The sequence below is a fragment of the Drosophila serrata genome, unplaced genomic scaffold (assembly GCF_035046125.1).
Source record: "Drosophila serrata isolate PLE 108 unplaced genomic scaffold, ASM3504612v1 contig_249, whole genome shotgun sequence".
Taxonomy (NCBI): domain Eukaryota; kingdom Metazoa; phylum Arthropoda; class Insecta; order Diptera; family Drosophilidae; genus Drosophila; species Drosophila serrata.
Genome location: NW_028257147.1, coordinates 324,650 through 347,017, shown reverse-complemented (window position 1 = coordinate 347,017; position 22,368 = coordinate 324,650). Strand labels below are relative to the sequence as shown.

The 22,368-nt window shown below is 34.0% G+C and overlaps 2 protein-coding genes across 3 annotated transcripts in view; one reads left to right on the top strand and one right to left on the bottom strand.

Moving 5' to 3' along the window:
* Positions 1–5,898, bottom strand: part of ed (hemicentin protein echinoid) — a 110,634-nt gene extending 104,736 nt beyond the window's left edge. For both annotated transcript variants that reach the window (XM_086832364.1, XM_020956891.2), the window contains exons 1-2: positions 5,716–5,898; positions 4,035–4,604 (exon numbers count right to left, since the gene is read on the bottom strand). In XM_086832364.1, coding sequence (XP_086688490.1) covers positions 4,035–4,116 — 82 coding nt within the window. In that variant the 5' untranslated portion in view covers positions 4,117–4,604; positions 5,716–5,898. The remainder of the gene's footprint in view (positions 1–4,034; positions 4,605–5,715) is intronic.
* The window catches only part of fred (friend of echinoid), a 401,947-nt gene that overhangs the window by 209,942 nt on the left and 169,637 nt on the right, over positions 1–22,368 (top strand). The window lies entirely within an intron of this gene.

Genomic DNA, 22,368 nt, shown 5'->3' with positions numbered 1-22,368 from the left:
AAAAAGAGACCCAAGAATACAAATCCGAAATCCCCTTTTTGCAACTGCCTCTGGCGGTAGCTTTTCCTCCTTTTTCCTGTCTCGTTCCCTTTGCCACTTTTCCATGCAATCCAACTTTGATTTTGCAAATGCAAATTCTGAATACATATATATAAATTTCCCAGTGCTACTGCTGCTGGAAAAGCGTTTCTCATTTCCACTCCGGCTGCAGCTGTTGCTACTACCTAGCCCCTATCTCTCCTTGTTGTTGTTTTTTTGTTTTTTTTGGGGCAACACACACACAGATACACACATTTCCGCACACGTCGCTGAATTTAGCACGTAAAAAATGTTTGAAACAAACAAAATATTTGTTTAATTTATTTTAATTTCAAAGTTGCAGCAGTTGCAGATACTTTTTGGTAGCAAAAAAAAATAAAGATGGAAAAGGTGAATTTTCCACAGGCTGTGTGTGTGTTTGGAAAAAGGATATGCCAGTCGGTACACAGAGAAAATCATTAATTATTAGATAAATTTAATTAAATTCAAAGTTGAATTTAATTATTAAATTATTTTGGTATGTATTTGTAAGATAAACCCCTGCTTTCCATTGTATTTTGTATACTGTTTCAAAGGTATTATAATTTTCCGACCCTATAAATCATATATATTCTTGATCAGGATCAACAGCCAAATCGATCTGGCTACCTCAGGAACAGAACAAAATATTTGAAATTTTTCAAAAATTTTTAAGGGGTTATATCGTTAAAAATTGCCAAAAAAAAAAATTAATAAAAATGTTAATTTTTTTAAATTTTAAATTGAGTATAAAGATTTATTAACCTAATAAAAGCTAACATATAACAGCTTTCCGAATCAAAATTAATGTTTTTTTGGCTTAGTTATGCTTTATTAAAACTTGGATTTAAAAACAAAAATTGTCTTAAAAATATGGATATTCCTTTAACTTAATTTTTTCCTATAACTAGATGGCAAACTTCAAAAATATATAAACTTGGTCTTCCCTTCAGTACCCTTTCTTGTCTTTAAATCGAATTTAAAATGACCTCTTAATTAAGAAATCTTAATTACTTTCTTCGAGTGCACTTAAAATATAACAAAAACAATAGGGATAATAACAACGCTGGAAAAGTGGGAAAAACTAAGCCACAATCATAATTCACGCGCTCAAAAAAAAACACAGAACACCAACAGTAAAGCGTCGCAAAAGGAGATACTACATAGTTTTTGAGCAAAACTAAGGGAGGGGTGGGAAAATTAGGGGAAAAAAAGAGAAGAAGAAGTTTTAGGAGCCGCCGGCGGCAGGAAATGAAATGAATGTGGAAAAACTCAAAGGGAAAACTCAACACAGAGAACGGAGCAGGTAGACAGACGAACAACGAACGAAGGCATAAATAAAACAAAGCTGCAAAAACGAAAATAAAAACCAAAGGCAAGAAAATAAACATAAAAAAAACACGAAAAGGAAACGCACACAGAGAAATTGTTATAAACATGGAGGAAAGGAGACAGGTAGAACGACATTTCAAGCACTTCTCAAGCAATATCCTGCGTTGCTCCTTAAGCATTCCACTGCAGACACACACACACTAACACACAGACAGGATTTTCCAAGGAAAACTCAGCCAAATTGGAAGGCACTTCAAGGATCAACGGGGAATAATGCCGAGAGAATCAAAGGAGAAGGGCGTCTGCAGAAGGACATTACAAGTGCTCTGCGTAAAAATAAACTAAAGGAAATGTGGTGGTAAATTTTGGGGTAAACTGATACGATAAAGATATATTCAAGGTTTTAAAGATATTATATATATTGAGGATTCAAACGAATCTCAAGGATACAGAAAATGTAGCCTTGAAATTGATATTCCTTTTCATTTCACACTTTTTTTCTTTTAATTATTCGCCTTAAGCCACGCGCATTTTTTCTATTCCTTGCTAATCTTTTAATGTGTTTTTAATGCCAATGCTCTCCCCGGGTTGCCCCTCGATGGCTGTCATCAAATCTAATAATGCCCCCGAGTTGAGCAATTCCCAAGAAGCTATAGCTTTGGGCCAAGAAAACCGAAAATAAAACCACCTCAGAGAGTTCATTGATTTCTAAAACTGACGACTTTTGATTCCACCAAAGAAGAAGCGTTGACATTTAAGCCAAGAAATGAACTTTTTACGACTGGCAAAAGTAGTTGTTCCAGGGAATTACAGCCAAAATAAAGAAACGCGTGTCAAAGGCCCAATTAAGATGTCAAATCAACACGTTTTATTTATTAAATGATTACACACTCACACAGAAAACACACAAAGTGGGGAAGCGCCATAAAGTTAATGGTGCAATATATCTTGAGAACGGAAAAAGGGGGGAACGATGACGACTAATCGCAGACAAATTAATATAAAGAAATTGGTTGTTCCCCTCTCTTTCGGAGTTTGTTAAGTTTGACCGATTTTCCCGACTGACTGGATATAATTCACATTTAAATTTAAGCCCAGGCCTTTTGATATTTCATCGCTACGCGCTTTCCGTGGGTTCTTTAAGTATTAAAAAAGCATTTTGTAAGCAAAGTTGTATATGAGTGAAAAGAGAACAAAGTTTGGTGAAGCGTGCCAAACTAAAGTTTTCCTTATAGCCTTATGCTACCCGGTTGCCATCAGCTTTTCCACCTACTCTTGATATTTGTTCCACTTTGCTTCTGGAAGATACAGTAGGTATTCCATGAAATGCACCGAAAATATGTATATTTTTAGGAATATTAAAGAAGCCTTTAGACAGGGATGGGCAAGGACATTGAAAAAAGGAGCCTGACACAAAAATCAGTCAGAACATAACATAGATACTGTCGTAATATTTATATTAAATGGAATTTTAAAGTTCTTAAAATGATTTATTTATTTTAATACATCTTGTTTCTTCTGGACTTTGTTTGTGTTGTTTTTGTACCCTTAAAGCACATTTTCATATATTATTTAATAAGATTTCTTTCAATAGAATGTACATATTTTTCCCCTATAAATATAAATATCCCCTATATAATATAAATCCCTTATACAGAATAGCGACTGTAACTCAAGTTTGGTTTTAATATCGAGAACAGTAAATGCTGCCAATTGACAGGAGCCAAAGTGAGCGTGGGAGAGAAACAAAGACGAAGGGGGGATGAGTGCTGGGAAATCAAGGCTTGGTAAAAAGGTGGAAAAAAGGGGGAAAAGTAGAGGCTTGAGCAGCAAGATAAAAAACTTTATGCTGACGTCAAGGCAGCCCAACAACAGGAAGAAAGTTCAACAAAAAACTAAAGTGACGTTGCAAGGTGACAACAGCCAAAGCGACAGGGCCAAAAGCATCCCATGATCATCGTTCTACGAGGGGAAAATTGGGTGGGAAAATTCAGAAAAAAAATATATAAGACTTCCCCCTGTCATAAGCAGGGAAAGGAACTGAAACTTTTAATTGATTTGTGTCGTCACCAAAAGCTAGCTATGCGTGTGCCGAAAATGCAAACTGGAAAATTAAGAGGACTAGAAAATGTCAAGGGAAGTAAAGGTGGAAATTAAGGTGTTTTAAGGTAGTAGATTAACCTATTTAAATCAGAGGCAAATAAAGGTTAAAAAACTCTCATATCTAAGCCAAAAAAGCCATGATTTTAATTCGGACAACTGTTCTATAATACTTTTTCTTAGTTTAATAAATCTGCGTACTAAATTGCAAATTTTAAAAAATTAAAAATTTTTGATTAATTTTTTGATCAAATTTAACACCTTAAAACTTGGAAAAATTTTTCAAATTTATTTTTCTTTTTAAGATGGCTAGATTGATTCGCCTATTAATTCTGATCAAGAATATATATGATTTATGGCTTTTAACTAAAACTATATTACCTTGAAAGGGTATAAAAATATTTTCAATTTACTTTATACATTTTACAACTCATTATATTCCTCAAAATTTCTGATCATATTGTTTACATTTATTCGAGACCTTTCTTTATCTGCATTTAAAGAGAAACCCAAAAAACAAAACAAAGTAAAAGGAAAACACTTACCGATAAGAAAAAAGTGCCAAATGTTTAGCGCTGTTGCTGATCTCCTCGCACTACTCCTTCTGCTGTCCGTTTTTCGCCTCATTTTGTCACTTTTGCTGGCGTTGTCGTTGTTGTTGTTATTGTGGCTTCTGCTAGCTTTTAGTTAGCTATTCTATGTTTTTTTGTTTTCTTTAGTTGTTGTAGCTAAAGTTTGGTTATTATAGCCGCTTTCCCGTTTTCTTGCTAAAACTGCAGTTGACGTTTTGTCTTGAGCAACAAAAAAAAGAACGAAACGAAGAGAACTTTTGCTATTTTACTCCAGTTCCGCCCTCCTTGAACTTCGGCTTCGATAACGGTAAATGACGGCTGCAGCGGCTCTCCTTCGCGTCTCCTTTTCTAGCTGCGTTCGCTGCTGCTGCTGCTATTGTTGTTGTTGCTGCTGTTGCTGTTGCAACGCTCCATTGCGTTGAATTGTTTTTGTTTTTAACACCACATCAATTATTATTATTATTATTTTAAGCACACGATATTTGATTTAAAGTTGTTTTTTTTTATATTACGAGCATATCCGAACAAAATGAAGGAGAATAACTGAAAAGGGGGAAGAGGTATTGAGATTAATTATTTATTTTGTGGTTATTTATTTATCATTTTAAATTATGTTTTAAATTGAAATATATTTATGCCTTTTATGTATTGTTTTCTTGGCTTTCTTGGTTTGTTTCTTATCTTATTCACAGTTTTTTAAGCTTTCTTGCATTTTTATATTTTACTAGCACTGTTTACACCACATATTTCTTCAAGTGTAGCCTTTTTATTTTCTTGTTTAAGTTTACTTAGCATGTTTATCATTTTATTAAAGCTTTAAATATTATTTTCGTTATTTTGTTCCATCTTTTACTTTATCGTTCACTTATTCCTCTTTTTTGTTTCTTCACAAATTCCTTGTTTTCGACTCTTTCTTGATCTCTGTTTCTCATTGATCTCTCCTGTTTCACAGTTATAATTGCATCTCTCCCTTACACACATTCACACATGCACTCACACATCGTTCTCTCTCTTGTTATTTTTGTTGTTGCTTAGAGTTGCAACATGTTTCTTTTATTTTTCTTCATTTCGTTTTGTTGTTGTTGTTTTTCTTTTTTGGTTGTAACAGGTAAGAAAAGCGCTTGAAAGGCTTCCAAGAAACACAAACCACCGCGCCGCAACACAAGCACACACACACACACACACACGCACACAGGCAAACCTGTTTCTCAGGTAAAGGTGTGTTCGTTGGCGAGGGAGGGGGGAGATCGCCAGAGACGCTGCGATCGAGGATTGAAGATAAACGGGGAGCGAGGGAGAGGGAACTAATGAAGCGGTGACGCAGCTGCCTCGGTCGCTGCCGCTGTTGCTGCTGGCTGAGATGCTGCCACTGCTTTGCCTCTCCCTTGCACCTACTGCTTCTTCGTCTTCTTCTACTTCACAGAGTTTTAACTGTTATTTGTTTTAGTGAATTTTAACACAAGATATTTTCAAAGATTTTCATGGTTATTCTTCTTGTATTTATCCTGTTTTTTCTTGCACTTTACTTGCTTTAATTTTTGTTAATTTCTTCGACTTTTCTGACTGTTGGTTTTATGTTTAATATCCAGTTTTGCAGACACCACAGACACACACACACTGTTTGCACACTCTTTAAACTCCTTTTAATGCATACCTTAAGCTTAGTATTTGCACTGGTCGTTGTTGTTGGCAAACAATGCGACTTTTGTTGTTATTATTGCTCGCTCACACACACGAAAAACCTGCGAAAAACCCGGCGGAAAAATCAAGCGAACACTTTTCTTCACGGAGGCGTTGTTGCGTTGCGTTGATTCGAAAAACGAATGAGGGGCGAAAACGAATGGCGAGGAACGATACCCCGAAAATGAGTACGAGATGAGTTCGAAATTCGTAGTTCGAAACTCGAATGTAAACTCCACGAGAGAGTAAGAGTAGTGAACAGAGTAATAGCATAGCGTTAACAGAGCTCAAGAGAGCGGCAGTTCGAAAGAGAGCGCTCTGAGTGGTGAGCGGCAATCAGCAACATGTTGCGTTTTTCGCGCGATTTGCGGGCGGTTTTCGAACATCGCTGGCGTTTTGCCAGCGACTTTGGCTTGAAACTTGTTTTCTATGTCTTTGCGGCCAACAAGAAAAACCAGTCAGCGGCGACAGCTAGCAAGCAAGACAAAAAATACAAACAAATAAGTCCAGCAACAAGTCAACAGCAGCTTTGGCCGATCAAGCAGTGCAATGCTTAAGAGAGAGTGCGATAGAGACAGAGCTGTAGTTGACATGCAACAAGTTTGAAGTTGAAGAAACTTCGTTAAGTTTTGCTGTCCCGCTCTTGCTCCTTCTTTAAGTTTTTCTGTTAACGATCTACTTTTAACCAGTTTTTTTATTAAGAGAGAGAGAGAGGGTGGGGAAGGGAGAAGGTTAGGTGGAAATGGAGTGGGAGAGGGAGAGAATTTCAGGTTTTCAAACTCTTTAAGTTCAAGTCTCCAATTCTTGCGCTCTCTGATTCTTCTTGCGGTTTTCTTGGACGTTGATGCACTAAGTTCAGTACATTCAAGTGGCCCGTATGACACCAGGCACGTGCCTGTTAGGGTTAGGTGTTAGTAGGCGCGATGGAAAATATAGGACAGAATACGAGGAAAATTGAACTACCGGCGTGCTGCCAGATTGTTAGCTTGCATGCTTACTAAGTGTGTTAGTATTAAAGATTTTAATTTAGGAAGGGTATCTACGTTAGAGATTAGTGTGTACAAATCATTATAATTTGCACATAGCACTCTAAAAGGTTCATGCAGTTCAAAGGAGGTTCTACAGTGGCGCAACACTAATGGGATATAGGATCTAGTAGTTCTACATGGTACATGGAAATTAAGCTGACTCAACAAGTCAGCACTTTCCACATCACCATGTATAAGGTTAAAAATAAAGGTTATCCCTAGCATCGTTCTACGATTGGCTAAGGACGGCAAGTTTATTAATAGGAGTCTACTAGAGTAGGAAGGTAATCTTTGGTTTGCATCCCAATTTAAACCGCGTAGAGCGAAAAGTAAAAAGTTCTTTTGAACCGACTCAATGCGTTTACTATGGACGCCGTACTGAGGGCTCCAAACGCAGCATCCATATTCTAGGATAGGACGAACTAAGGAAGTATATAAGGATTTAGTAACATAGGGGTCATTGAATTCCTTCGACCACCGTTTAATAAATCCAAGCACACCCCTGGCTCTATTCACCATAGACGAAATATGATCAATAAAGTCAAGTTTAGGGTCCAAGCGGACGCCCAAATCGTCAACAGAATTAATTCTTTCCAAAGAGCAGCAGTTCAGCGTGTAAGTAGCAAGCTTAGGAACGACACGTGAGAATGTCATTAGCTTGCATTTCGAGTCATTTAAGTTTAATAAGTTTACACGGCACCAAGTTTGAAAATTATTAAGATCTGTTTGTAAATCCGACTGGCAGGCAACGTCATTGTATTGCACGCAAAGCTTGACGTCATCCGCGTACATAAGTACTCTGGAGTTAGTCAAGACTTTGGGCAGGTCATTTATAAATAATGTAAACAATAAGGGTCCCAAATGGCTTCCTTGCGGGACGCCAGATGTAACCCTTAGAACATTGGATAAATTATTCTTAAAGAGGACCTTTTGCGTCCTGCCATTCAAATAACTTGAGATCCAATTAAGAAGATCACTTGGAAAACCCATTGAATCGAGTTTTCTAACGAGGAGAGAATGGTTAACAGAGTCAAAAGCTTTACTGAAATCAGTATAGATTACATCTGTCTGACAATTATTATGGAAGCCCTTTATAATATAGGAAGAGAGCTCCAAAAGATTTGTTGTTGTTGATCTTCGCTTAATAAAACCATGTTGACATGGAGAAATAACCGATCTACAAAGGTGCTGTAAATGAGGGGTGATAATATTTTCAAATAATTTTGGGATGGCCGACAACTTAGAGATTCCTCTATAATTGCTGGCATCCAATTTGCTACCTTTTTTGTGGAGAGGAATAATAAACGATTCCTTCCAAATAATGGGAAAGTGGGAGGTTTCTAAGGACAAGGTAAACAATTTCAGAAGGGGATAGCACAGGGCGTCGGCGCAATACCTGAGCACACAGCCTGGAATTCCGTCGGGACCTGGCGAATAAACTGGCTTGACACGATGAAGATCTAAAAGGAGAGAGCTTTCGTTTAGGCTGGGACAGAAAATTAAGTTTGATTTGGGTATGTCGTAGGAATAGGTCTGGTGTAGATACGAAGAGCTAGAATAGGTTGTTTGAAAAAACTGCGAAAATAGATCGGCTATTGCCTGATCATTATTTGCGGTAGTATTTTCAAATGAAAGCGAGGAAGGATTTGTTTTAGGTTTACGTTTAGTGTTAACGAAATTATAAAACTGTTTTGGGTCCTGTGAGAACTGGGCCCTACAACGAGTTAAATAGTTTTTATAACACTGCGCGTTCAGCACGGTAAAGTTTGACCGAGCTGATAAATAAAATGAAAGGGCAGATTGAGAACCGGTGATTTTGAATTTAGCATACAGTCTAGATTTTTTATTTTTAAGTCGGCTCAACTCTTTAGTAAACCACGGCGGTTTATTCGAGCTTGGCGGATAATATAACGGAACACATTCAGTAAAAAATGAATTCATGGCACTGTAAAAAATATCCACGGCAACTGCCATGTCAGTGCACATGTATAGATCAGACCAATTGAACTCGTTTATAAAATTATTCAGCCGTTCAAAGTCCGTTTTGCGAAAACATAGGACTTTATTGGCTGGACGATCAGAAATATTCTGTACGTCACACCCAATATCAAGAGTCACATCGAAAGTTGGATGATAAGGATCTTCGGGCTGCGTCAGAGGCGCCACCCTTGCTAAACTGACTCTCGCAGGATCAGAGACGAAGCAAAGATCGAGCAAGCGCTGTAAGGAATTTCGAACATGGTTGACTTGAGACAGCGAAATGTCAAACAAGCCAGCGATAAAGTCATGTTGTGTAGGTGTATGGAGAGTATTGGTGGAATTATTTGAGCACCAAATAGCACCAGGGATATTAAAATCTCCTAGAACTACCAACTGGTCTCTATCCAAAAGTCTACTGGAAACCATCTGAATAGCGGAAAGGTGATTCCAATAAATAGGAAGTTCCGACAGTGGAGGTATGTAGGAACAGGTAATAAAAATGGAGCTACCTTTGATAGATAGCTTCACACAGAGGAATTCAACATCGTTACATTCCTCGAAGGTTAATAATTCTGACGTGAGTGAGGAGTCCACCGCTATTAGAACTCCACCCCCGCGTCTGACAGGGCGATCTAGCCGATATACCGTGAACACAGCTGGAAAAACTTCGGAGCTCAGAATCTCCGGCTTTAACCAGGTTTCTGTGAGCACAATAACCTGAGATACAAACGAAAGGCTATCAGAATACAAGTTAGGAAGCTTACTACGTAAGCCTCTTGCATTCTGATAGGAAATACCTAGGGAGTGGGTTAGTTTTTTGGATCGGGATTGGAAGACGTAGAAGGCGCAGTGTTTGTCGCCTGTTTGCTTAAGCTGACGTTTCTTCTACACCTTCTTTTGCTGGCTCTTTCTTATTTTTACTCCTCTTTTCCCCCCCTCTTCAGCAACAAAACCTGTTTGCTTGGAAACATGTTCTTTTTGATGCGAAAAGCTCGTGGCTATGAAACTTTTCTGCTTTAAACCTTTTCTTGTGTTTGCTTTTTTTGTTAAACCTTTTTTGTAATTTATTTTTGTCTTTGTGACCACACCCACGCTTCAAAATTTAAATTCTAAGATAAGTTTGCCAAGGTTTTTATATTTTCTTGTAGAAATGAAACTCTCTGTAGATTAAGTTAGCCCTCCTATTTTTTTTTTATTTTGAAATTCTTTTCGATAAATTTCAACTTACTTTCTTTTATTTTCTAATTTCTTATTAAAATCTTCTTAATTGTATACCCTTTTTTTTTGTTATTCAAGTAATCCCCCAAAGAAAACAGCCTTCCGCCCTTGTTTTGGTTTCTTCACTTTTTCAGATTCTTCTTATTCTGATTCTTTGGTTTCAAATTCCTGTTTACTTTCAGCTTCCAGTCCTTCCTCTTAATCTTTATCGGCTTCTGTTGTTTTTGTTTTCATTCTGGTTTTCTTTTGTGTTTATTTTTCGTTTATTTGATGTTCAATCAGAGGATCAAGAGATCAAAAAACTAAAATAGGATCGATTTCGAAGTAGTAATTCCATATAGCCAATATTCAAATTACCAAGAAATTAAGAAAGGAAGGCTTAAGCCAAGAGGATTAAAAGAGGACATTCAACTTGGGATTTGAATGACGAATTTATAGATAAATCCTCAAAAAACTGTGTTTAAAAATATATTTAGGAGCTTAAAAATGAAGGTACTATTTTAATATAAAATACTAATGGGAAATGCTTTAATTAAAAGCTTTAAAAACTGAAAATCTTTTGTTTAAGTGAGGCCTAAAAAAAAATACCCTGGTTTAACAGTAACTCACTCTTCCTTTTAATAATAAATAATTTCCCAAGGACATTTCCTCCATTTCCTAACCTATTCTTCCTTTTCCTATTAATATGCACAAAACACTCCAAATTTAAGACAATAATTATACAGACTCAAGGACTCAAGGAGCAGGCAATATACACAGGATAAACATAATTAAGCCGGATTTTCCGTGTATTTTCAGTCCAGGAAAATTACTAAAAAAAACTTCACGAGACGCTCGTCTAGTCGGCTTTTCACCTGAGGGAAATATAACTACCCAAAGGTCATTTGTATGCGTCTTTAGTAGCGGTACTTCGGGACATGTCCGTAGTAGACTTATTATTAAGGAAAGAGGGAAGGATAGTGAAGGGAAGAGTATATCCTATAGGGTCTAAAGACATCAACATAATCATCTTTATCATTGGCTTCTGTGTCGCCAAACGCCGCGAGGCTCCAAAATCAAATATTCAATAAACATTGAAGAGAAACCAGCAGCAGAATGAGTAGAAAATCTGTTTTTAAAATTATTTACCATTCCTTGGGCCTTCGTGTTTTGTAAACTTGTGAATTTATTATGCACAACGCGTGGGCTGAAGACTCTTCAGACAGGATGTGATGGTGCCTTGGCTCCAAACTATCAGAGACCTTGTCTGGGAAGGAATTATGATTTCCAAGGCGACAATATAAATGAATTAGGGGAATTTATTATTTATGAGGAATATATTATGTATTTTATATATTCAAATGAAGCTAAAAATAAGCTATTACTTATAATGAGTTTTAAAAATATTTAAGAGAATGAAAAATAACAAAAGGACTAATAGGAATATAAATCTTAAACTCTTCTTATTTTGTATTGTATTCAGTAAAGTATTTAGTTTATTATTAAAAAGCTAAGAAAAATAAATAAAAAAGTGAGTAAATAACTTAATAAAAACAAACCTCACTCCCTGCAAACGTGCTTCTTTTTTTGTAGCCCAAAAATACAGGTAGAAAAAAACGAAGCAACCTTAAATTAATGCATGAGGAGACCACGGTTAAAGAACAATAAGAGTGAGCCTTAAAAGAGATCATGTGGAACGGGTAGGTCCGAAGGACTGCCACTTATTCCTGGACAATCTTCCCTCCTTCCTCTTTCTTGTACCTTTTTTTTGTTGTTTTGTTACCTCTTTCTTGGCCTGGCCTGTTGCAACTCACGCATTTGAACCGAAGATTGGTAGGAAGAAAAAACCACTAAGAGTTAAGGGTACACTAAGAGAAATTTTAGCATAAGATCAGGACTATATTAAAACCGAAAGATTTCAAAGTTTTTTATATTATTTCTTCAATTTCAAATAAAATATTTTCAAAGCGAATCTATATATTTTAAATTTCAACTATTTATAATTAATACAAAATTATTGGTATATTAAGAGTTTTAGGAATAAAAAACAAAAATTTTACATGGTAATTATTTTGAGTAAAATTAAAGTTTCTCAATTATCATAACTAGGGAAAAAATTCATTAATTCCAATTCGGAACACTTTCCCGTGCTAGTTTTTAAAGGGTTAACAAATCTGCATATTGAATTTTAAAATTTAAAAAATTAAATTTTTTTGTTAAAATTTATGACAATTTTAACGATCTTTTTTTTTTTTTAATTGGTCAAATATTTTTTTCTGTCGGACATTTCTAGATCGATTCAGCTTGTGATGCTGATCAAGAATATTTAAGATTTATAGGGTCGGAAATGACTCCTTCACTGCGTTTTTTGCTTCTGACTGAAATTATAAGACCCTAAAAAGGTATACAAATTTTCAATACAATTTTTAAGATATTAAATAATTATTTCATTATATAACCTAATTAATCTCCACAGTAATTTTAAAAATATATTTTTTATTGATTGAAATAAATATCGATATCGATTCTGGGCTAATAAAATACTATTAAATTCCGTATTGTTATAAGGTTTTTTATTTTATTTCCATATATGTATATACATATATTTTCCTCAGTGCACCCTTATCTACGGGGTGTGTGGGGGGCACACAGATGTGCCGGTGGAGGGTTAACGCGAAGAGGCAACAGAAGAAGAAGCCCAAAGAAGACTGCGCCTGTCCATCAAGTTCAGAGGAGACAACGCACAGACAGCTCAAAGAAGAAGAAGCTGAAAACGCGGCTCAAACACACACACACACACACATACTTGGGCAGTTACAAGCCACGTTTGACGATGACTTTTGGCCAGTTGCATTAAGGCTAAGAAACCACATTGTCAGAAAAAGCCGAAAGGTAAAGCATTAGGATTGACACTCTCTAACAGGATTCAGTTTTTAGCTTAATTTACTCTTACAATTAATTACAAATTGCTTTATTTATGAAATAAACTGCAGATAGTTTTAATTGAATGTTTGTTGTGGTTAAAAGCGTTTTAGAAAATTATTTCTTGACAGACAAAAAATTTTCTTACTTTTAAATAAATCAAAAAGAGGTTTTATATGAATTTAGTTATTAAATGAGGTGGAATTTAAGTGTGAGAATTAATTAATTAATTTGAAGCCGCACAAATAAGTTATTTTATATAACTACAATATACCTTTACTCTTAAAATCAAAGTGCAACTTAATTATTTATAGAAAATTCTCTAAAATTGCTTAGTTGTCTTGTGTCTCCTTTCTTCCTTCCTCTATTTTCCCCTATCCTCTCGGCCTTACCCCTTTCTCTCCTCTCCGGAGTCTCTTTTAGCCTCGAGTATAGCCTGTTGCCTGTTCACATTGGCCAATTTAATTATGGGTTGAGGTTTGCGAACCCAACTCCGTCAGCAGCTGCCAAAAGGCAAAGAAAATGCTGGCAATGGAGTAAGCCAGGAGCAGCAGAGGAGGAGGAGAGGGGAGAGGGAGGAGAGGAAGGGGATGGGTTAAGGTTGGGGGCTAAATTGCAATCTCTATTAAAATTGGTTCAGCCTGCGGTCGGTGGTCCAAGCCATATGCCATTGTTCAGTCTAAAAGTACAGTGAACTATTTAAATAATAAACAATTTTAAAGAAAAATAAAATTAAATATTAATATAAATATTATAAAAAATGATACATAAAACATTTCAAAAAATAATTTAAAATAATTTTCAATTGCTTTAATGGATTATAAACAGTTTTTTTAAAATTTATTTAATGTTTATGTAAGTTTTTCTTAAATACAAGTAAAGCATGCTTTATTTCTTAATACCTTCAAAAAAAATACAAGCTTTAAGGTTGAATAAAATTACCAAATAAATTATGGAAAATCCAGCAATTAATTTAAAATATTTGCAAAGGCTAAAAAAAAGTATTTTATTATTTTAATTTGTTAAGAAAATCAGTATTTATATTTATTTGAATTAAAAGTAAATCATGCTTCAATATTGATTATTTTTAGATAAATAAAAACTTGAAAGCAATTAAAGAACATTTAAAAATAATTTAAAATATTTGCAGTGTTTTTAAAAGCATTTTTGTGTTCTTATTATTTAAAAAAAGAATAAAATTCATTAGGAGAAATCAATTTAATCATATATATGGTGTTTTTTATCATATTTAGAGGCATAAAACAGTATTTTAAAATATTTGCATGGGTTTTAAAAACACTTTGGTATTTCATTATTTAAACTTTTGATTATTGTTTATTAATTATTAATAATTATTATTAGATGTACAAAATTTCATAATATATAAATCATATTCATGATTTATTTTATATTTAAAGCCAAACGCCAAATAAAAAATGCTCATAATTTGCAATAACTGCACTTAGGTGCACTAACAAACTTTGTATTCACTTAAAATATAAATCAAGGAATTAAAGTAAATTTAAAAAATTCTTGAAATAATTTATAAACCAATATTTTAGTTAAAAATCTTTTAAAACATGATTACTAAATAAAATACAATAAACCAAGAAATTGGACAAAAGAACTCCTTCAATATCCTTTCCCTCCCAATATACACTGTAATTTAAGTTGGACCTCCATCTCCTGCAGGAATCAAGTTCTATATAATTGCTGCGTGTGTGTTTCTGTTTGTTTCCTTTTGTTGTAATTCGATTCGTGAAACATTCAGAATTAAAAAAAAGAGTAGAAAAAAGAACTCAAAGAAGCACTTGAGGGATGCATTTTAATGGGTGGAGAGAGGCCGAGGCCAAGGCACTGCTCATTCGCTTCGATTAGAACGCAATTTTCCTGCTGCTGCCGAGTCGAAATTGCTCCATAAGGAACTCAATGGGAATTAAAATGTTTGTTTTCCCTTTCAAGCAAAAAAAAAAAAAATATAAGAAAATAACAAGAAGAACAAGAAGCAGGCGGAACAATAACACAGAGTACGAAAATTCATTTTCTGTGACCGCCACTTGAGTTCTCGATTTGGATTTCGTTTCCTAACAAAAAAATACAACAACGGATTTCCCCCTCACCACAGACTCTCCCCCCTTTTCCCGGATTTCACCCTCTTTTTCTTGGTTTTTCCCCTGTTTTCCCCTGACTTTTTACCCCCCACTTGCCACTCATCACACGGCCACCATTTCCTAATTTAATTTCCAATTGCACATAATCCGTTTTGGGGCCTTTCAAGTATTTTGTCATAAAATTTGATGCGTAAATAAAAATAATACAACAAAATAAAATGAACGTAATAGGAAAAATTCTGTAAATTCCAGAAGGGAGAGAAAAGCTTGTTAAGAGTGAGGAAAAGAGAATGGGGGAGGTGAAAGGTAACACTTCAGGCCATATTTTATTGTGGCCAAGAAAATAATACATTAGAAAGCTTATTAGAAGAAAATGTGGAAAATAGGTGTCAGTTGCAGAAAATATGTGTTCTGAAATACCACAAATTTACTACGTTTTACAAAAGTACTTATATGTAATATTTTAACCTATAACAAAAGCTACGAATAAAGATTTAAATTAATAATTATAACATTATATATTTTGTAATTTTAGATACAACTTGTGAAGGAGTCATTTCCGACCCTATAAATTATATATATTCTTGATCAGCATCAACAGCCGAGTCGGTCTAGATATCTCAAGCAGAAAAATATTTTTTACTATTTTTTTTCAACATTTTATAAGGGGTTACGATAGAAAAAATTGATAAAAATTGGATTTTTTTAAATTTTAAATAGAGTATTTATTAACCTTATAAAAACTAACAGAATACAGCTTTCCAAATTAAAATTAATCTAAAATTTGTTGACCAAGTTATGAGCTTTGAAAATTTGAGTTTTTTGAAAAAAATGTCATTTAAACTATCGATAAATATTGATTTAAAAAATGCGAAATTGTTAAGATTATAAAAAATTCAATTGCAAACTGTAAGAATATTTAAACTTGGGTTTCCCGAATTTATCATCCTTGTTATTATACCCTTGCAGGGTATTATAATTTCAGTCAGAAGTTTGCAACGCAGTGAAGGAGGCACCTCCGACTATATAAAGTATATATATTCTTGATCAGGATCAACAGCCGAGTCGATCTAGCCATGTCCGTCTGTCCGTCTGTCCGTCTGTCCTTCTGTCTGTCTGTCCGTCTGTCCGTTTCTACGCAAACTAGTCTCTCAGTTTTGAAGCTATCTAAATGAAACTTTGTAGTTAGCCTTCTATATACTCTCACTCGTATATATGTCGGAACGGGCCAGATCGGACGACTATATCATATAGCTGCCATAGGAATGATCGTAAAATTTTTACAAAAAAAGTTTTAACTTTTTCAGTTTTCAATAGAATTGGATTAAATTTAAGATATAGCCATTTTACTATATTCTACAATTTTGTGTAAAATTTTATGAAAATCGGACTAATATATCATATAGCTCCCATAGGAACGATCGAGAAATTAATACAATTAAATTTATAACTTTTTCAGTTTTCAGCTGATTTTCATCAAATTTAAGGTATAGCTATTTTATATTAGTCTTAAATTTTGTGTCAAATTTTATGAAAATCGGACGACTATATCTTATAGGTGCCATACAAACGATCGTTTGATGTAGAGGAAAAATGCAAATCTGTGTATGTAAAACTGCAAATATAATATGAATAGGTGAATGAAATGAAAGCAGGTATTACTTTATTGTTTTTTAACACAAATATATATAATTTATATTGTATGGATTCCTATTCATAGAAGTTCTATCTGCAAGGGTATATAAACTTCGGCGTGCCGAAGTTAGCTTTCTTTCTTGTTTTTTTCTTTTTTCCTTTTTCGTTTTATAAAACTTTGTATTAAAAAAACTTCAAACTAACTTGCAACATTTTACTTGCTATCTCTTCCTCTCAAATATAAACCCTTTTTCATAGTACACATTTTCCCTTCTAGCGAACTGTGATGCATTGATGGCTCTCTTAGCCAGTTAATCCATTAGATGCATTGCATATTTCATTTGACATTTGCGAAACACAATTTGCCAGGCAATTTCCCTTTATAAAGTCAGCTGCTCCGAAGGGGATTCTAGGGAGGAGGGGAAGGGGTTGTGGAAAATATGCTAGGAAAATGAGTAGGGGGAGGAGAGGAAATTGAGGATGGATCAATGTATATTTGCAGATACAAAATAGTGTTGAGCTTATTAGGTTTCAGCTTAAGTTAGTTTGAAAGATGATGGGAAATTGGGAAAATAATTAAAAGCTTATTAATATTATCATTATAAAATGTATAAATCAGTTTTACAGAAGTTTTCATGTTGAATTTTGTTAAATAAAATACCAATATATTAATATATAAAAAATTAAATACAGGAAGACTTTAGTAAATGCAATTTATTAACAATTTTCTTTCCCACAACCTTTTTACAATCTGTATATATAAATATTTATAAATTTACTTATTCATTTCTTTATTTATTTATATGAATATTTTTTTTCTTCATTTCTTTATTTCTTAATCTTGTTCTTTCTTTATTTATTTTTATCTTTTTTTTTGTATTTATATATTTATTTATTTTTAAAGAACATCAGAGTCCCATTTAAATTGAGGGCTGCCACTTTGTTTAAATAATATGTTGCATTTAAGCCATATTGTCCTTGATCCAATGGAAGTTTGGACATATATCCGCCCTCTTCGGGTGAAAAATTCCAAAGGCGCACCGCAGTGCCAGACTTTATAGAAGGATAATTTCCCCATTAATTAATTATAAACATTTAATTTACTAAATTACTCACCAAATAGGGACAAGTGTGATTGATATTTGTGAATGGTTGGAAGTACGAGTACAATAAATTTGGTATAAAAAACTTTTTGGGATTTTTAAAGTATTGACATATATCCACTGTCATATCGTACATAAAAGGCTCCCAGACGCCACTATATTTTCTATACATTTTAAATTTGAGCTCATACTGGAATATTTAATAAATTTAACACTTAAATGGAATATATTTTATATATTATATAAATACCTGATTGATAGTTTTAGCTAAGATCGTCTCTATATTGATCATATTACGCTTTCGATCAATAGTTTTGATCTCACAGACAGTTACCTGACCAAATTCAGGTGCTAAAAGTTCACAGTCCAGGGAAGTGAATTTGTAGGCGGCCTTGACCTTATTTAATATAGTTTTTAATATATATTTTATATATTTAAATTTTAAGCTAACTTACATGGTTGTAACCAAGGTATATTAACCAGAACACAAAAAAATATAATACTTGTGACCTGGTCATTGTTCTGTTTTAAACTGATGAATCTGTAGACTTTTTCCGACATTATAATTCAGTTTCTAGATGTAGTTTTAATTGCTTTGGATTTTGGTGATGACAGAAATATTTCGGTAAAAATGGTATATACGAATTATAAATGAATTAAACGGATTTTAATTTAAAACAGGCGCAGGTTCATTCAAAGTTAATTAGCATTTTTTTTTATTTGGAAAAAGTTTTATAAGTATTATATATAATTATATTAAACATTAAGTGCTTGCATGAGTTTAAAATTACTTTGGTGACGATTTTGCGTATTTATAAGGGGTTTATATATATTATAAAATATAAATTATAAATATAACATAAAAAAAATTTAGATGTGGAGAGACTTAAGCAATTATTTTAATGGACTTTGTGTATTTTAAAATGGGATACTAAATATTATATTGGTTTACTGTGAACAAGAAGGTTTTTCATGAGTTTTTATCAAAGATCTTTAAATATATTCAAATAAGCAGAACTTTCAGATATCATTAAAAGTAAATTTTTTGTTTGTTTTACTTGGTTTACCATATTTTATTAAATATTAAATACAATAAATACTTTAAATGAAAAGGGGCTTTAAGAACAATTTTAATGGAATTAATTTATTTTTAACTTGGTTTACTAAATAATTTATTTGTTTGATGAAAACATTCGTTTTTTGAACGAGTTTTTAACTAGATTAATAAAGTTGTTGTCAATTTTTGACGCGTTTATATATTTTACATACTAAATAAATAGTTAAAAATATTAAAATAATAAAGAACAAGATTACAGATAAACGATTACCATAAATTAAACTTAAATTAGTCTTTACTTTAGGAATATAATAAAAAAAATAACCAAATACTTGTCTAACAAATGAAAATATTATTCAAATTAGTTAGAAATGAGTTTATCTAAGGGGTAGTTTTCTATCTAAAGAACTGCATAAGAAATGCATTTCTAATTACTAAAATAACCTGTTAATTTGAGGCCTCTAACAAGGGTCAATGATCTATTACCAAAGGGACTTGGCCAACCACTTAAATTGTCCCCACCCCCCATCATTTCGACCATTTAAAAGCCACCAACTCAGTTTTCTTAAGCCCAGAATTACAGAGAATTTTCACAAGAAAACCTTTCTCAGACCGCCCACTCACATGCAAAAAAAACAGGGCTCACAGGGCTCAAAGGGGTGTGGTCAGCAGACTCAACTACTGTGTTGGCCTTGTGCAAATTGGCCCGCTTCGAGTTGCTAATTGCACCGAAAAAAAAAAACAAAACAAAGAAATAAGCCAAAAACCAAAAACTCTACCACCTCAAATCGACGCTCACAATTATCCAAATGCAAAAAGGTGGCGGCAAACCAGGCGGCCTCAGGTGAGGGTAATACAGGTAGAACGTATCATTCTTTTTTTTTCTGAAACCAAAGCACATTTTGCTAATTGCACGAAGGAAAACGGAAGTGATCCGCAAGGTAAAAATGGATGCATTGAATGCGAAATGCCAGAAAATTGTGTTGAAACACGTGGGGGAACCATCATCATCATCATCATCATCATCTCTGGGAAATTAATAATTTTCGGTGGCTTAATTTTGTACACTTTACGTGAACGAAATGCCCAAGCAGCAGCTGAACAAACACACCAAACAGAGAGACAGACAGGAGAGCAAACGAAATGGAAATGCGAATGGAACTGGGACTAGAGACTGGAGAGATGGGGGAAAATGCGAATGAGGAAAATGCTTTGGTCAGCGTTTTCCTGTTTTAGTGTGTAGGCTCCTTTCCTGGCCTGCATAATTGGATTGGCTCCCGATCCTGGGGTCCTTGCAACTACTGCAACTGCAACTGGCGCTCAATTAGAAGCAAGTGCCACAATCGAGTTCGGAGCACAACGATTGAGTTGCCACAACAATACCCAGAAATTTTCTACAGGAGGCTGGGTGGGGGAGAAGGTTGCTGAAAAGCAGTCCTTTCCATCCTTGCAATGTATCAACAATACTCAGTGTGTGTGTATCGTGTATCCTGTGTATCTCATGCCATCCTATGCGCTTTTCCCCTTTTTTTGATTTGACCATCGGAAAGTAGCTTCCCACTTAGCCAACGAAAAGTCCAACAATTTCAAGAGCTAGCCTAGCCCCCCAAAATGGTCTAATTTCTGTGAAGGGTTTCTGGTCTCGTTCACTTGGTTTGAGCCCAGCAATGCTCTTCACACCCCAAATGACTGGCTTTTTAGGGTAAATAGGAGTAGGTGTTGAAAAGCATTCAAGAAAATGCTTAAAAATATTTTAAGGAACAATGGGATACAGTTTACAATTTAAGGGTTTTAAATACTTAATATAAAATAATATATATATATTTATATAAGGTGTAAATGTAGAGTTATCTTAGCCTTGGCCAAGATTTTCACAGACTGTGCGTAGCTGTATCTGTATCTGCCATCGCTTTGGGAGTCTGCTTGCCTCAATTTATTTTTTATATATTTTTTAATTTATTTCTGCGGCGCACCTATGCCAAATTAATTAACAAAACGACAGGCAGAAAATCAGCAGGCAACAGGCATTAAAAGAGAAGGAGGGAATGTTTAAATACACAGAAAAAAAGAAAAGTTATAAGGATATTATAAAGAAATGAATACAAATACCAAGTAAATAATTTAATATTTATAATATAGACTTATCCAATTTAGTCTAAATTAAAAGATATATATATTTATAATATATAAATAAAAATAAACAAAGGAGGGAATGTTTAAATACACAGAAAAAAAGAAAAGTTATAAGGATATTATAAAGAAATGAATACAAATACCAAGTAAATAATGTAATATTTATAATATAGACTTATTCAATTTAATCTAAATTTTAAGATATATATATTTATAATATATAAATATAAATAAACAAATTTTGCTGACATTAAAATTACTTAAAGAAATCTGTATATACATAAATCTGCATTAATAATCATTTATATAATCCATTGCCCTGGCAATCGGTACTTTATGTTTCTATGTTAGTTTTTATTAAATATAGAATTCTAATATAATAAAATATAAATAATATATGTAGTATTATTAATATTATTACCACCAAAGACAATTTTACATTTAATGATAAATAACCTAATAATATGATACGAACTTCACTATTTTCTATGGAGAATTATTTTCTTAAAAATATCAAAATTTAAAAAAATCATCTCAGCCAAAAGGGCATTAATTTTAATTCGGAAAGCAGTCCTGAGTTAAATTTTATTGGATTAAACATTCTGCATTCTCAATGTGGAAAATTAATTTTTTTTAATAAATTTTTATATTTTTTAATCCCTTATAAAATTTTCTAAATTTAAAAAAAATTACATTTTAGCTGGACATGGCTAGATCGATTAGGTTGTTAATGCTGATCATGAATATAATAAAATATAATAATATAATATAAAATTATAATACAAAAAATTACCTAAAATAACCTACTTCCCCTTAAATATTATCAATTTTAGCAACTATAACCTGCTCTCAGAACTCTCAAAAGTTCCCATAATTTTCTCTCAGTGCCCTAGCGGCCACATACAACCAGATACCGTTATGAGACGCATGCAACGTCACCCAAAGAAGCGGCTGAATTCAGTTGAGGCAATTTCTTGCTGGCTGGCGACTCGTTTTTGGCCAACGGCAGACGAACGAAAATGCATGCTCGGGGGGAGAGGAAAGCAACGTGAAAAGCGGGTCGGTGGGGAGTGAAAAACAACACGAGTCCCGTTAGCTGACCTCATATGTGGTGGACAACCGGTGGCCAAAGAGCTGGATAAGCGGAGAGGCTGTGGGGGCGACTGATATGCGACTCGTTATTGATACATCAAAAGTTCGCCCGAAAATTGCCAGCCAGCGAAAAGCCGCAGCAATATCTCGACGATCGGCACAAGCCGTTCGCTTCGGCGTGAAAGTGGCAAAAAGGCATGAAATGTGGCCTATATATAGAGGGAAGGGGGGTAGAGGAGTGATAAGAGGGGACAGAGCCACTTTTGGCCGATTATCGCGATGCAGATGATAGGGAGTTTCCCCCCCTAAACGATGCCTAAATGCTGCAAAACAGAAGCAGAACACATGGGCGGTAAATGGTTTTGGCAA